This window comes from Spea bombifrons, chromosome 4 (genome assembly GCF_027358695.1).
Source record: "Spea bombifrons isolate aSpeBom1 chromosome 4, aSpeBom1.2.pri, whole genome shotgun sequence".
Classification (NCBI taxonomy): domain Eukaryota; kingdom Metazoa; phylum Chordata; class Amphibia; order Anura; family Pelobatidae; genus Spea; species Spea bombifrons.
This window is the reverse complement of record NC_071090.1, coordinates 38,990,024-39,002,821: the sequence shown is the minus strand read 5'-3', so window position 1 is coordinate 39,002,821 and position 12,798 is coordinate 38,990,024. Positions and strand designations below refer to the sequence as shown.

The window sequence follows — 12,798 nt, the reverse complement described above, 5'->3', positions numbered from 1 at the left end:
ACTATGAGCAACATCGGTTACTTCACTGCCTGGGATTATGTGGTGTTTGCAGTGGTTTTATTCATTTCTGCAGCTATTGGAGTGTATTTTGCCTATGTTGGAATTGGAAAGGAAACATCCCAGGAATTCCTTGCAGGAGGAAGAAGCATGACCGCTGTTCCTGTAGCTCTTTCCCTCACTGCAAGCTTTATGTCTGCAGTTACCATTCTGGGTACACCAGCAGATGTCTATCGATACGGAGCAATGTACCTCATATTTGCCATATCATATGCTTTGGTTGTTATTATTAGTGCAGAAATATTTCTTCCTGTTTTCTACAGACTTGAAATAACAAGTACATATGAGGTAGGGTTGAAAAATTATGTCTGTTAAAAAAAACTGATTTGTGTGATATGTAAATTGTTTGAGACTAAGTAATAATTTTGTAAGTGAACAGATCTTAGTCTTTATAATTTTACAGAGATATTATAAGAGTTATTGCATATTAGACCATATTCTGTGATTTATATTTGATATACATTCTATAGTTGGAAAAGTGAGTAATATTGCTATGAAAATATGCTGTGACTTAATATTTGTATTAATAATAATAGTCAAATAGATTGTGTGCAATATTTTTCTCTTATGTTTTGCAGTATTTAGAACTTCGTTTTAACAGGTCTGTGCGCATTCTTGGAACAATCATTTTTATTATAGAAATGGTAAGCAACAACTAAAACATGGAACAAAAGTTGCATACATTTTAATTTTTTTAAATGAGCAAAAAACCTGAAAACAAAGCTATGTCAGGTTTTTAACAAATTTTATTTCAGAGGCAATCCATTTTGTCCATAGGATGCTGAAATGTAGCATTTACATTTTTTTATTTATTATTTTTATATGCAAAAATATGACCTTTAAACGAACCAAGAACTGATACTGCAGTATTTCCTTTGTTAGAAATTCTGCTGTTTTCAGGTCAGCAACTTTTTTAGGCAAAGGGCTGCATGTAGTTGTTATGAGATATGTCACCTATAAAGTAAATATATATATAAAGTACAACACTATTTTGTGTCAAAGAAACCAATGTTTTTAACTGTAATGGGTTCACCAAGAGAGCTGTAGTAACTCCCAGAGATCACCAACATGTATCCTCCTCTTGTCCCCGGAATCACTTCCAGCACCAGCCAGCATGCGCACCTTGGAACCCTGCTATGTGCCACACCGACACCCAAACACACGCACCAGGACAGGTTCTGCCACACCGACATCCAAACACACACACCAGAACAGGCCCTGCCACACCGACACCCAAACACACACACACCAGGACAGGCCCTGCCACACCAACACCAAGACACACACAGGACAGGCTCTGCCACACTGACACCCGAACACACACACTAGGACAGGCTCTGCAACACTGACATCCAAACACACACACCAGGACAGGCTCTGCCACACTGACACCCAGACACACACACACACCAGGACAGGCTGTGTCACACTGACACCCAGACACACACACCAGGACATGTTCTGCCACACTGATACCCAGACATACACACCAGGACAGGCTCTGCCACACCGACACCCAAACACACACGCCAGGACAGGCTCTGTCACACCAATACAGACACACACCAGGACATGCTCTGTCACATTGACACCCAAACACACACACCAGGACAGGCTCTGTCACACCAACACCCATACACACACACACACACCAGGACAGACTCTGCTACACTGACACACACACACACCAGGACAGGCTCTGCTATACTGATAACCAAAAACACACAAACAGCAGGACACAATCTACGACACAGACATCTACACCAGGATGGATTTTCCACACCGCATTGTAGTTGATACCCCCTTAGTGTTTTTGCCCCTTGCGTATTGATGCCTCAGCCAGCACCTTTTTAGTATAGATTAATGTGGTGCCCCCAGACCCTTGTATGATCGCCTCCAGCCAGCACTGCTTGTATTAAGGCCCCCAGCAAGCCCCTCCCTTTATTATTGATTTATTATTATTGATGGCCCCATCACATATATACATTATACATACATTTTTAACTACAAAATAAGTATTTATCTCTTGAAATTGAGATATGATTTCAAAATAACAGCTGAACTGGCAGTTTCTTTAATATTAAACCCTATAAGAGGTGCAATAGCCATATCACCACTCATTGACAGCTGTTTTGTCCTTAATGGGACTCGTCAGCATGAAGTTGCGATACTGGCTTAATAGTTGAGGCTTGGAGTAGCCAAGAAATACCATTACATAAGTTATGGTGGGTAAAGGTGATAGAAACCCTTCCACTTAAATTTAAGGGGTAGTAGAAGTATTATATATATATATATATATATATATATATATATATATATATATATATATATATAAATATTAGACACTGCTGCCCATGTATATTAATATTAGCCCCTGCTGCCGATTTGTCCCCAAACAGCCCGGCCTGTGCCATCTTTGTCCCATAAACACCCTGCCTGTGCCATCTTGGTCACAAAAGCTCAAACACCCTGCTTCTGCCATTTTTGTCTTTCCACAATTATACACCTGATACACACAAACACTTTTACAGTCAGTCACTAATTCACACTTTCATTCAGACAATTCATCCACACATTAATTCATACTCAATACACAATTCATCCCTCATTCAGACAATTCATCCACATATTAATTTGTACTCTCACTCATCCACACAATGCATCCACACATTAATTCTACCCAATCTGGGTTTGTGTGTTAATGTATTGATCTATACCTGCTATCGGCAGCAGGGTCTAATATTAATATATATCGACAGCAGGATCTAATATTAAAGAAACTGCCAGTTCAGCTGTTATTTTCAAATCATATTTCAATCATAGTCTTTACTTCAAAGAGAAGTACTTATTATGTAGTTAATAATGCATGTCTAACGCGTATATGTGATGGGGCCATCCCATAAATTAATAATAAAGGGGCTTGCTTGGGCCATTAATACATATAGTGGTGGCTGGAGGCAATCATACAAGGGTGTGGAGGTACCACATTAATCAATACTAAAAGGGTGCTGGCTGAGGCGTCAATACACAAGAGGCAAAAACACTAAGGGGGGTATAAACGACATTGCAGTGTGGAAAATCCATCTGGATTTAGATGTCTGTGTCTTAGATAGTGTCCTGCTCTTTGTGTGTTTGCCCTGGTGTGTGTTTGGGTGTCAGTGTGGCAGAGCCTGTCCTGGTGTGTGTGTGTGTGTGTGTGTGTGTCTAGGTGTCGGTGTGGCAGAGCCTGTCCTGGTGTGTGTGTGTGTGTGTCTGGGTGTCGGTGTGGCAGAGCCTGTCCTGGTGTGTGTGTCTGGGTGTCAGTGTGGCAGAGCCTGTCCTGTGTATGTTTGGGTATCGGTGTGGCAGAGCCTGTCCTGTGTGTGTTTGGGTCTCAGTGTGCCAGAGTCTGTCCTAGAATGTGTGTTTGGGTGTCGGTGTGGCAGAGCCTGACCTGATGTGTGTGTGTTTGGGTGTCGGTGTGGCAGAGCTTGTCCTGGTGTGTGTATTTGGGTGTCGGTGTGAGAGAGCATGTCCTGGTGTGTGTCTGGGTGCCAGTGTGGCATATCCTGTCCTAGTGTGTGTTTGGGTGTCGGTGTTGCAGAGACTGTCCTGTGTGTGTTTGGGTTTCAGTGTGGCAGAGCGTGTCCTGTGTGTGTTTGGGTGTCAGAGCCTGTCCTTGTGTCTGTGTTTCGGTGTCGGTGTGGCAGAGCCTTTCCAGGTGTGTGTTTGGGTGTTGGTGTGGCAGAGACTGTCCTTGTGTGTGTGTGTGTTTGGGTGTCGGTGTGGCAGAGCCTGTCCTTTTGTGTGTGTCTGGGTGTCGGTGTGGCAGAGCCTGTCCTGGTGTGTGTGTGTTTGGGTATTAGTGAGACAGAGCCTGTCTTGGTGTGTGTGTCTGGGTGTCTGTGTGGCATAGCCTTTCCTAGTGTGTGTTTGGGTGTCAGAGCCTGTCCTTTGTGTGTTTGGATGTCAGTGTGGCAGAGCCTGTCCTGGTGTGTGTTTGGGTGTCAGTGTGGCAGAGACTGTCCTTTTGTGTGTGTCTGGGTGCCGGTGTGGCAGAGCCTGTCCTAGTGTGTGTGTTTGGGTGTCGGTGTGGCAGAGCCTGTCATGGTGTGTGTGTGTGTTTTGGTATTGGTGTGGCAGAGCCTTTCCTGGTGTGTGTTTGGGTGTTGGTGTGGCAGAGACTGTCCTGGTGTGTGTGTGTTTGGGTGTCGGTGTGGCAGAGCCTGTCCTTTTGTGTGTGTATGGGTGTCGGTGTGGCATAGCCTGTCCTGGTGTGTGTGTTTGGTGCTCTGTTTCCTGGCACTTAACTTACAGTAGGAACTATTCTATTTTTACTTATCCAGAGATAAAACACCCCACTGTATTTGTAGTGACTTCAGGGGACAAAACTTTCAAGGCCCTGAAATAATTGAGTGGAGAAGTAAATGTATTGCGTTATTTACTGTATAATATTTGTTTCAAGGATTAGTCACACTTAATTGTGGCTTCAGGCTTCCCATGTTGAATGATCAAGTATTATGTTCGTCCAGTCCATGTTAGTCCAGTAACAAAAGTATAATTCCATGAACACATTACTTTTGGCTGTATAGTGTGTATATATATGTGTGTGTGTGTGTTTTTCAGTGGTATGAATTAATGGTGGAAATGTTTAATGATCCCCCAGTTTTGACTGTGGTTTCTTATGTGCCCCCCCTTTATATTGTTTCTAGAGTCACCACTGTATATAATAACATAGATGTCTTGGGCAGGTATCATATAGTCTACAAAAATGCAGTTGTTTCCTAAGCCTTTCTGATGGATACAAAAATATCCTTGATGCACACTCTCTCTCAATATCTCCCTACCACTTCTGTCAACTGCTTCAGTGTCCCCATTTTCTTTTCTAGAGCTCTACTTCTTTTCTTGCCTCTTTTTGTTCTGTCTTCTTTATTCGTCCGGTGCTCCCCGGGTTTAAGCTCTGTTGATCAGGCCTCCTGGAGAGGTTATTCAAAAGTGTGGGCTGTGCACAAGAAGACAGAAGAACAAAAAGAGGCAAGACAATGTGCACTGTGGAAAAGAAAACAAGGACACAGAAGTACTTGGCAGAGAAGGTATTGAGACATTGTGAAAGTGTGAGAGAAAGAGTGAGAGAGTGTAAGAGAATGAATGAGAGAGTTTGAGAGAGAATGAGTAAGAGCGAGTTACAATGTGAGAGAGAGTGATTTCTCTGATTTCCTGAAACAAGGCTAGTCGTCACATTTGTAAGGTTTCTACCCACAAAAAACTAAATACATTCATACTAAATGTTATTTTTACATACTTATAACCTTTCAAACCTGTATATCTTTCCAGATTTTGTATACGGGTATTGTAATATATGCCCCAGCACTTGCATTAAATCAAGGTTAGTATAACAGCAAAAGGTTAATATTTATTTTTTTTTTCTCTTGAAATTCTGTAATTATAGTCAACACATACTGTAATTCTAATTATGTATTATTGTTTTACATGTAACACTATCTCATATAAGGCAGGGGTGTCCAACCTGCGGCCCTCCAGCTGCTGCAGGTCTACATCTCCCATCCTCCCCAGCCAGCCCCTTAGCTGAAAGAGCATTATGGGAGATGTAGTCCTGCAGCAGCTGAAGGGCCGCAGGTTGGATGCCTCTGTCATAAGGTATACACCTATACACTGAAAGTACACACTTATTGTAAAAAATACCGTATTTGCTCGATTATAAGACGACCCTGATTATAAGACGACCCCCCAAAATCAAAATATTGATTTAGGAAAAAAACAAAAAGCCTGAATATAAGACTACCCTATAGGAAAAAAGTTTTACCAGTAAATATTAATTTCATATTTAATAAAAGCTATGATTGAGAAAAATATATTTTTTATTTCCTTTTACTTGCCAACCTTGCCCCCCCCCAGTTATGCACATCTGCCCCCAGGCTTGCCACTCTGCCCCCAGAAATGCCTTATACCTCCTATTTGCCACTCTGCCCCATGATGTGCCTTTTAACCCTCTATATGCCACTCTGCCTCCAGAAATGTCTTATACCTCTATATGCCACTCTGGCATATAGGGGGTTAAAAGGCATATCATGGGGCAGAGGGGCATATAGGGGGTTAAAAGGCATATCAGAAATGTCTTATACCCTCCTTTATGCCACTGTGCCCCATGATATGCCTTTTAACCCCCTATATGCCCCTCTGCCCCATGATATGCCTTATACCCCTATATGCCACTCTGGCAAATAGGGGGTTAAAAGGCATATCATGGGGCTGAGTGGCATATAGGGGTTAAAAGGCATTTCTGGAGAGCTATATATATATATACTGCTAACAGCAATCACACTCCTATCAAGCCAAGGCAGCCAGTACATGCTGGAACCTGGGGATGTTAGAAGTGTGATTACAGCCTCCCTATGCCATGCTACCACCCCCACCCCCCTTACACATCCATGCTATCACACACACACTCATTCACAAACATTTAAATACTCATTCATTCCATTAATCACACACGCTCAAACCCCCCACCCCCTTACCTGAACTGCAGATCTCCCACTCGCAGACTTCTGCAGGGGCCCGGCTGTGCGAGCAACTTCTCTGGCCCCGCCCCCAGAGGAAGGAGGGGGGATGTTGAGTTATGTGAGGACTGTGCTAGCTTCCTGTTTCCTGCTGCTAATAGCAGAGATGCCGCTCGCGAAGCCCGGTAAGCAGCACAGCCGAAGCAGAATGAGGTCTGATTAGAAGACAACCTCGATTATAAGACGAGGGGTATTTTTCAGAGAATTTGCTCTGGAAAAAACCTCGTCTTATAATCGAGCAAATACGGTAATAATGAATCATGGTAGTAGAAAAAATTCAGAGAAGACCAAAGCATTCCACATACCTAATCTAAGGGTACCATAAGACTGTTTGTTCAGCTGTAAATAAGCTTTATTCCATAGTAATTTTTTGACAACGAGGGGAATCATAAACAACCTTCTGGTATCCTTAGACTTGGTAAGTAGATAACTTTTAACTTCTCAGATTTTTTTCCTTTGTTGGTGAAGTGGCTGCTTCAAGCCTGGATCTACTGATTATTTTACATACTTGAGGAAAGTTTTAGTGCTACAATGTATTTTATGCTGTTATACTGGGTTTTTCGTCAGTCACATATTGTATAAAATTGTAAGGACTAATTATTTTTTTTCTTTTAGTCTCAGGATTTAATCTTTGGGGTGCAATGGTGGCAACTGGATTAGTCTGTATTTTCTACTGCACTTTGGTATGTTGCACTGTATTATAAATAATTCTACATTTACCTCTAGAGATTATGCATTGTATGATATAGCCCACTGAACTTTATGAAGCTCACTATGTTTATTTATTACAATGAAGAACAAAGCACTGTTCTAAAAGCAATTAGAGTCCAGAAAAGTTCCAGAAACGTTACTGTACAACTGGAGCACATTTCAATGGACTTCATCGGGATGTTTTATGTTGGATTGTTCAATATTTAGAACTATGTACCTCAATTACATTTTTAAGAGGTTCTTGACCAGCAGTAAGAGTACAGAAAGCTCTTCCTACAAATGAACTTTGTTTACTTTGTGACTTGTTCTTAGATTTTGTTAGGCTTTCAAATATATATACACGCTGTCACGTCTACCACAAGCCAGAGCACTCACCGCGGAAGTTCTTCTCCTGGAGGAGTGCGCAGAGACGCAACCCCCAGGTATTCGATGATCCCAACAGTGAGGAGGCCCGGAGTAGGTAGATATGGAGAGGTAGATAGTCTCTGGGTACAGCTGGAGAGATCTCCACCAAAATAGTGTAGGAGGAGAGCAAAACAAACGCAGAGTCAGACGAGCCAGGGGTCATACACGGGACGGGTACTCAGCCAGAAGGTGAGTCAGATCCAAAGCGGGTAGTCAGACGATCCAGGTCATACACAGGACGGATAGTCAGCCAGAAGGTGGGTCAGATCCAAAGCGGGTAGTCAGACGATCCAGGTCATACACGGGACGGGTAGTCAGCCAGAAGGTGAGTCAGATCCAAAGCGGGTAGTCAGACGATCCAGGTCATACACAGGACGGGTAGTCAGCCAGAAGGTGGGTCAGATCCAAAGCGGGTAGTCAGACGATCCAGGTCATACACGTAGAGGAACAAACACAGCCAAATCGTAGAGCAGAGGGTAGTCAGGACAAGCCAAAGGGTCAGATAACTCATAGAACGCACAAGAACGGTAACCAGCAAAAGACCATACCAGGGTACCGGTAACAGGGCTTCCGGATTTTTAAATTTGGCGCCGGTAGCCACCACGCCCCCAACGCTGACGTCACACGCGCCCCCTACCTGCCAAAACGCGGCAGCTGCGGCTAAACCTAGCTGCAGTTACGCGCGTATCCAGCAGGGGGAGCACGACCGCAATGCCGAGCACCCGCCCGACGCTTCCTCCTGACCTCGCCACGAGGTAAGTGTAGCGGCGAGCCGGGAGCCGGACGGACGGACGCAGGACCTAATAAAAATTATGTTTAATTACACTACATGTATTAAGTTCAAGCCATTGAGCCACTTATTTAAACATTTGTGAAATTCCATATACTTTGCTTTATACACTTCATTTTGCAATAGATTTCAATAACACAGGGAGTTAGTACAAAGCGCAATGGGGTGTTATTACAGTGTAGGAAATCAGTTTTTACTTGCTTAAACTATAATTAATAACATGAGATGGTGCCAAAATGATAATATAATGAAAGAGCAGAACATAAGCTTGGGTAATTTAGCATCAAAACCTTAGAGAAATCAAGCATAAGCAGCCTAGTAATGAGAGGTCTTCATCAGGGTGTACAAAAAAAGATGTTTGATGCCAATTTTTTCCTGTGCACATTGCTGAAAATCTCACATTACATAACTTGAAATATTGTTTTTTACATGGGTATTTAAAGGATTGTTTTTGCAAAATTAATATTTGCAATTCATTAGGATGTGCTGAGTTGTACTTGTTATCAATAAGCATTAAAACATACATGTACACAAGTACTTAAGTTATAAGTTAAAAAGGTTTGTTGACCATATTCTACTTTCCTATCTAGGGTGGACTAAAAGCTGTGATCTGGACAGATGCATTTCAGATTGTAATTATGTTGGGAGGTTTCATAGCTGTCATTGTAAGGGGCATAGTCGTTCAAGGAGGAATTCAGACAATCATAAACGATTCCTATTATGGTGGAAGACTGAACTTCTGGGAGTAAGTATTTGAAGCAGGATATCTTTAAACAATGCTTTAAATGTGTTTGTCTCATTTAATTTAAACAGATAAAACATAGTTGTGCAACTGGCAAGTGGATTAAACTAGCCTAGGCTACTGTGTATCTATTGCTGATACTGAATGTGCAGAATTTTTCCCATGGGTGTGAGTAAAACCTAGAATAGGCTTTTTTTAATTCTACCTATTTCCATCCATTGCTCTACTTTAACTAATTCTGCCCCATGTTTCATTTTGTCCAATGTGCGTCCTTTTACTTCTCACTGACTCTCACATAATTTCTGATTATTTTCTCTTTCACAATTATTCCTGTTTCACTACTTCTTCAACTTGTCGGCAAGGTCATTGGGTATACGCTCCATGTTCCTACATGTTGCATACATAAGCCAAGGGCCTCTTCTAAAGCAAGGTTAACATCATAGCATATTTTATTATTGTGCCTAGTTTTGACCCTCATCCTTTGAGAAGACACACATTTTGGACTATTGTGATTGGGGGAACTTTCTTGTGGACCGGAATTTATGGTGTGAACCAGTCTCAAGTGCAACGCTACATAGCCTGTAAAACCAAATTGCAAGCCAAACTGTAAGTAATGTTTATTAAATGAACTATAAGTGCAAGTAAGCAATCTCCTAGTTTCTTAGTTTTTTTTTAAAAAAAACATTACTTTGATTAATATTTGTTTTTTGTTTCTGTGTAATTATTTCTTTGCTCTAAGTTATCTTGGTTAATTGAATGGTTTGCAAAGCAAAATTTGACTCAGTTTAGTATAGTTGTAATAGGAATAACTAGTTAGTTGAGGGGTTATGTTGTGATATGACACGGTTGCTTGAACAGACTGATATCTCTACTAAGCAGTAGACATGTGCAAATGGTCTAGAAGCGATTTAAGCAAATTGTTTTTGGCCCATTCGTTTTCGGGCAACATATTTCTTTCCCTGCGCATTTAATTCTGCCCACAAATTCAGGAGCGTTTTTGAGTCAGGAAAGAAATTAGTTGCCTGTGCCCACATTCACTCACTTGTCCACATTCTCACTCCCTAACACTCTCATTCACATTCACTATCTCTCTTATGCTCTCTAAATGTTTCTCTATCTTCTCTGCTGACCACTTCCACTTCTGCCGACCACTTCCTCTTGTGCAGACCACTTCCGCATCTTTTTCTTCTCCCTTCCCTTCTCTCTTCTAAAATGGCGTTGTTGCTCTCTTTCTAACCAGCCCAAAATAAAGGGAGCGGGAGGTTCATACAGACCTCTGTTTCACTGCTTCTTTGTGATGTGGATATTGAGTGGTGAGATACTGAAGCCATGTGCACCGCAATGGAGCACAAGGTCTGTATGAACAGACCTTGTGCTCCAACCACAGGACTTCAAAAAGCTAAAAGATATGGAGAATGGGAAGAGACAGTAGTATAGATGGAGAAGAGATGGGGACAAAAGGGAGAAATAAAGATAAAAAAGTGATATAAATAGCCCCTAATCTTAATTTGCCCCCACCATTTCCTACCCAGACAGCACCTTTTCCTGTTTACCTCCTACACCCCTTCCTCCTTTGCCCCCACCACTCATCTTTAGGCTCCATCTTTTTCTCTTGGAGCGCCATCTCTTCCTCTATGTATATTAAGCATCGATATGAGTACCTACTTGTATATTTAGTTATTCTGTGCACCATTTCAAATCTTTTATCTATTATTTTAAAATATAATCATTTTTATTCAAAATAATGAAAAGTGTAAATGTTACCATTTTCACCAAGATCAGTCATCCATGTCAACTATGTCAAACTAGAAGGATCACAGATGCTCAAATTGGCTGAATTAGCATGTGGTCTGTCAATGATGTGAGTAAAATGTGTGTAACTGCTTCCTCTGTTACTGTTCATTTACACACCATTTGCTCCATACATACAGTGCAATGTTTGTGCCCAAACAGCTTAACAGTGCCACCTTTGTCCTCAAACAGCTTAACTGTGCCATCTTTGTGCTGACTGCTTCCCTGATCATGTCTCCAGTCTGAAAAGGTTTACAGTAATTACAAGATGTTACTCTTTCTGGGGTGAGGCAGTATTTTGGTAGCATTGTCAGGACTCGGGTGATCAGGTCGGGTAGGAGCCCATGTGCAGGGGATAGTTGGGGTTCGGTCTGTAACCCACGGTGCATGATTATACAAACAAAGACACCACAAGCAGAAATCTAGGTAATGCAGTCTGAAAGCAAGAAACCGAACGTATGGAAGAATCAATAAATACCGGTAATAAGTCTTTTGGCAGGGAGCCCACTTGAAAGGGCACGAAAGGCACACAGCCCACTTGGAAAGGCACGAAAGGCACACAGCCCACTTGGAAGGGCACGAAAGGCACACAGCCCACTTGGACAGGACACAAAGCAGGGAATCCACTTGATCAGGACACAAAGCAGGGAATCCACTTGATCAGAGCACAAAGCAGGTAACCAGGAACGGTACAGGTGCAGAGCCACAGCAGAAAGGTCCACAGACTTCAATACAAAGGCCCTGACTGAAGGGCAGGGCAGGTTCATAAAGGCAGGGTATTCCAGGTAACAAGGCCCAGCTGGATGTATTGACTAGGGCTCAACCCAGGTAACAAGGCACACCTCATCCTAGTAATCGAGTTCTGAGTGCTCCAGAGGGCCGAGGGTGGCCACTAGTGGTAGCAGATTTACATACCACAGGTATGAAAAAGCCATGGTTCAGGCAGCAAAAAAGTGGTTCCTGACAAGCATTCTCAGAAAATGTGGTCAAGGTTCAAAGTGGGTAGACGTGTAAAACACAAGTCCAATAAATCTATCAGGTATTAACAAATGCACACTGCCAAAGAACCAACCAGGGCTAGAGGGCAAAAGGTTACATACAGCAAAAAAGGGGCTTCTGGTTAACCATTTGTTAGCAACCAGGAACCAGACTGACACAGAAAAATAAGGTATACAACATATTAGTGCACCATGAGGGGGAGTCTGACATTAAACTGAAACAATGGCGGTCACTCCCTGGTTGCATATCCTGGCTGTCTGTCAGAGATAATCCTCTCAGCAAGTGATGAGATTATATACCTCTGGGGGCAGACACAGAAGTCTTCACAAAGCCAGGGCCCATAGTCAATAGAGAGGATGGTTCTCAGGCCTCTCCAGTGGCCATAGTGATGGAGGGTTCAGTCACGTTTCTCCCCCTTCCGAATGGGACTGACCCAGGAGGAGACCCCAAACTTGTTGACTTCGTAGTCAGTCAGTTGATTTGGCTTATCAATGCCCTCCCAAAACTGGTGCTCCTGCTGCCAGTGGGGAGATGGGCCGGCTAAGCCTTCTCGCGGGTACCCACTCAGCTGCTGGGGAATGATGCCGCCTGCATCCCCTCCCTGGTGCTCCCACTGTTGCTGGGGAGATGGGCCAGCTGTGCCATCTTGTGGGCCCTCTGTCAGCCGCTGGGGAGGGAGGACAATATTCTCAGCACCCTGAATTGGGATCTGCCGCTGGGGAGGGAGGACAGGTTCCTCTGCTCCC

General features: G+C 42.9%; 1 protein-coding gene across 1 annotated transcript in view; it reads left to right on the top strand.

Annotated features, from left to right (window-relative positions):
* LOC128491341 (sodium-coupled monocarboxylate transporter 1-like) overlaps nucleotides 1–12,798 on the top strand; it is a 56,527-nt gene continuing 43,729 nt past the window's right edge. Inside the window, exons 1-6 of the mRNA XM_053463658.1 lie at nucleotides 1–345; nucleotides 636–701; nucleotides 5,371–5,422; nucleotides 7,230–7,297; nucleotides 9,111–9,265; nucleotides 9,728–9,868. Coding sequence (XP_053319633.1) covers nucleotides 4–345; nucleotides 636–701; nucleotides 5,371–5,422; nucleotides 7,230–7,297; nucleotides 9,111–9,265; nucleotides 9,728–9,868 — 824 coding nt within the window. The 5' untranslated portion in view covers nucleotides 1–3. The remainder of the gene's footprint in view (nucleotides 346–635; nucleotides 702–5,370; nucleotides 5,423–7,229; nucleotides 7,298–9,110; nucleotides 9,266–9,727; nucleotides 9,869–12,798) is intronic.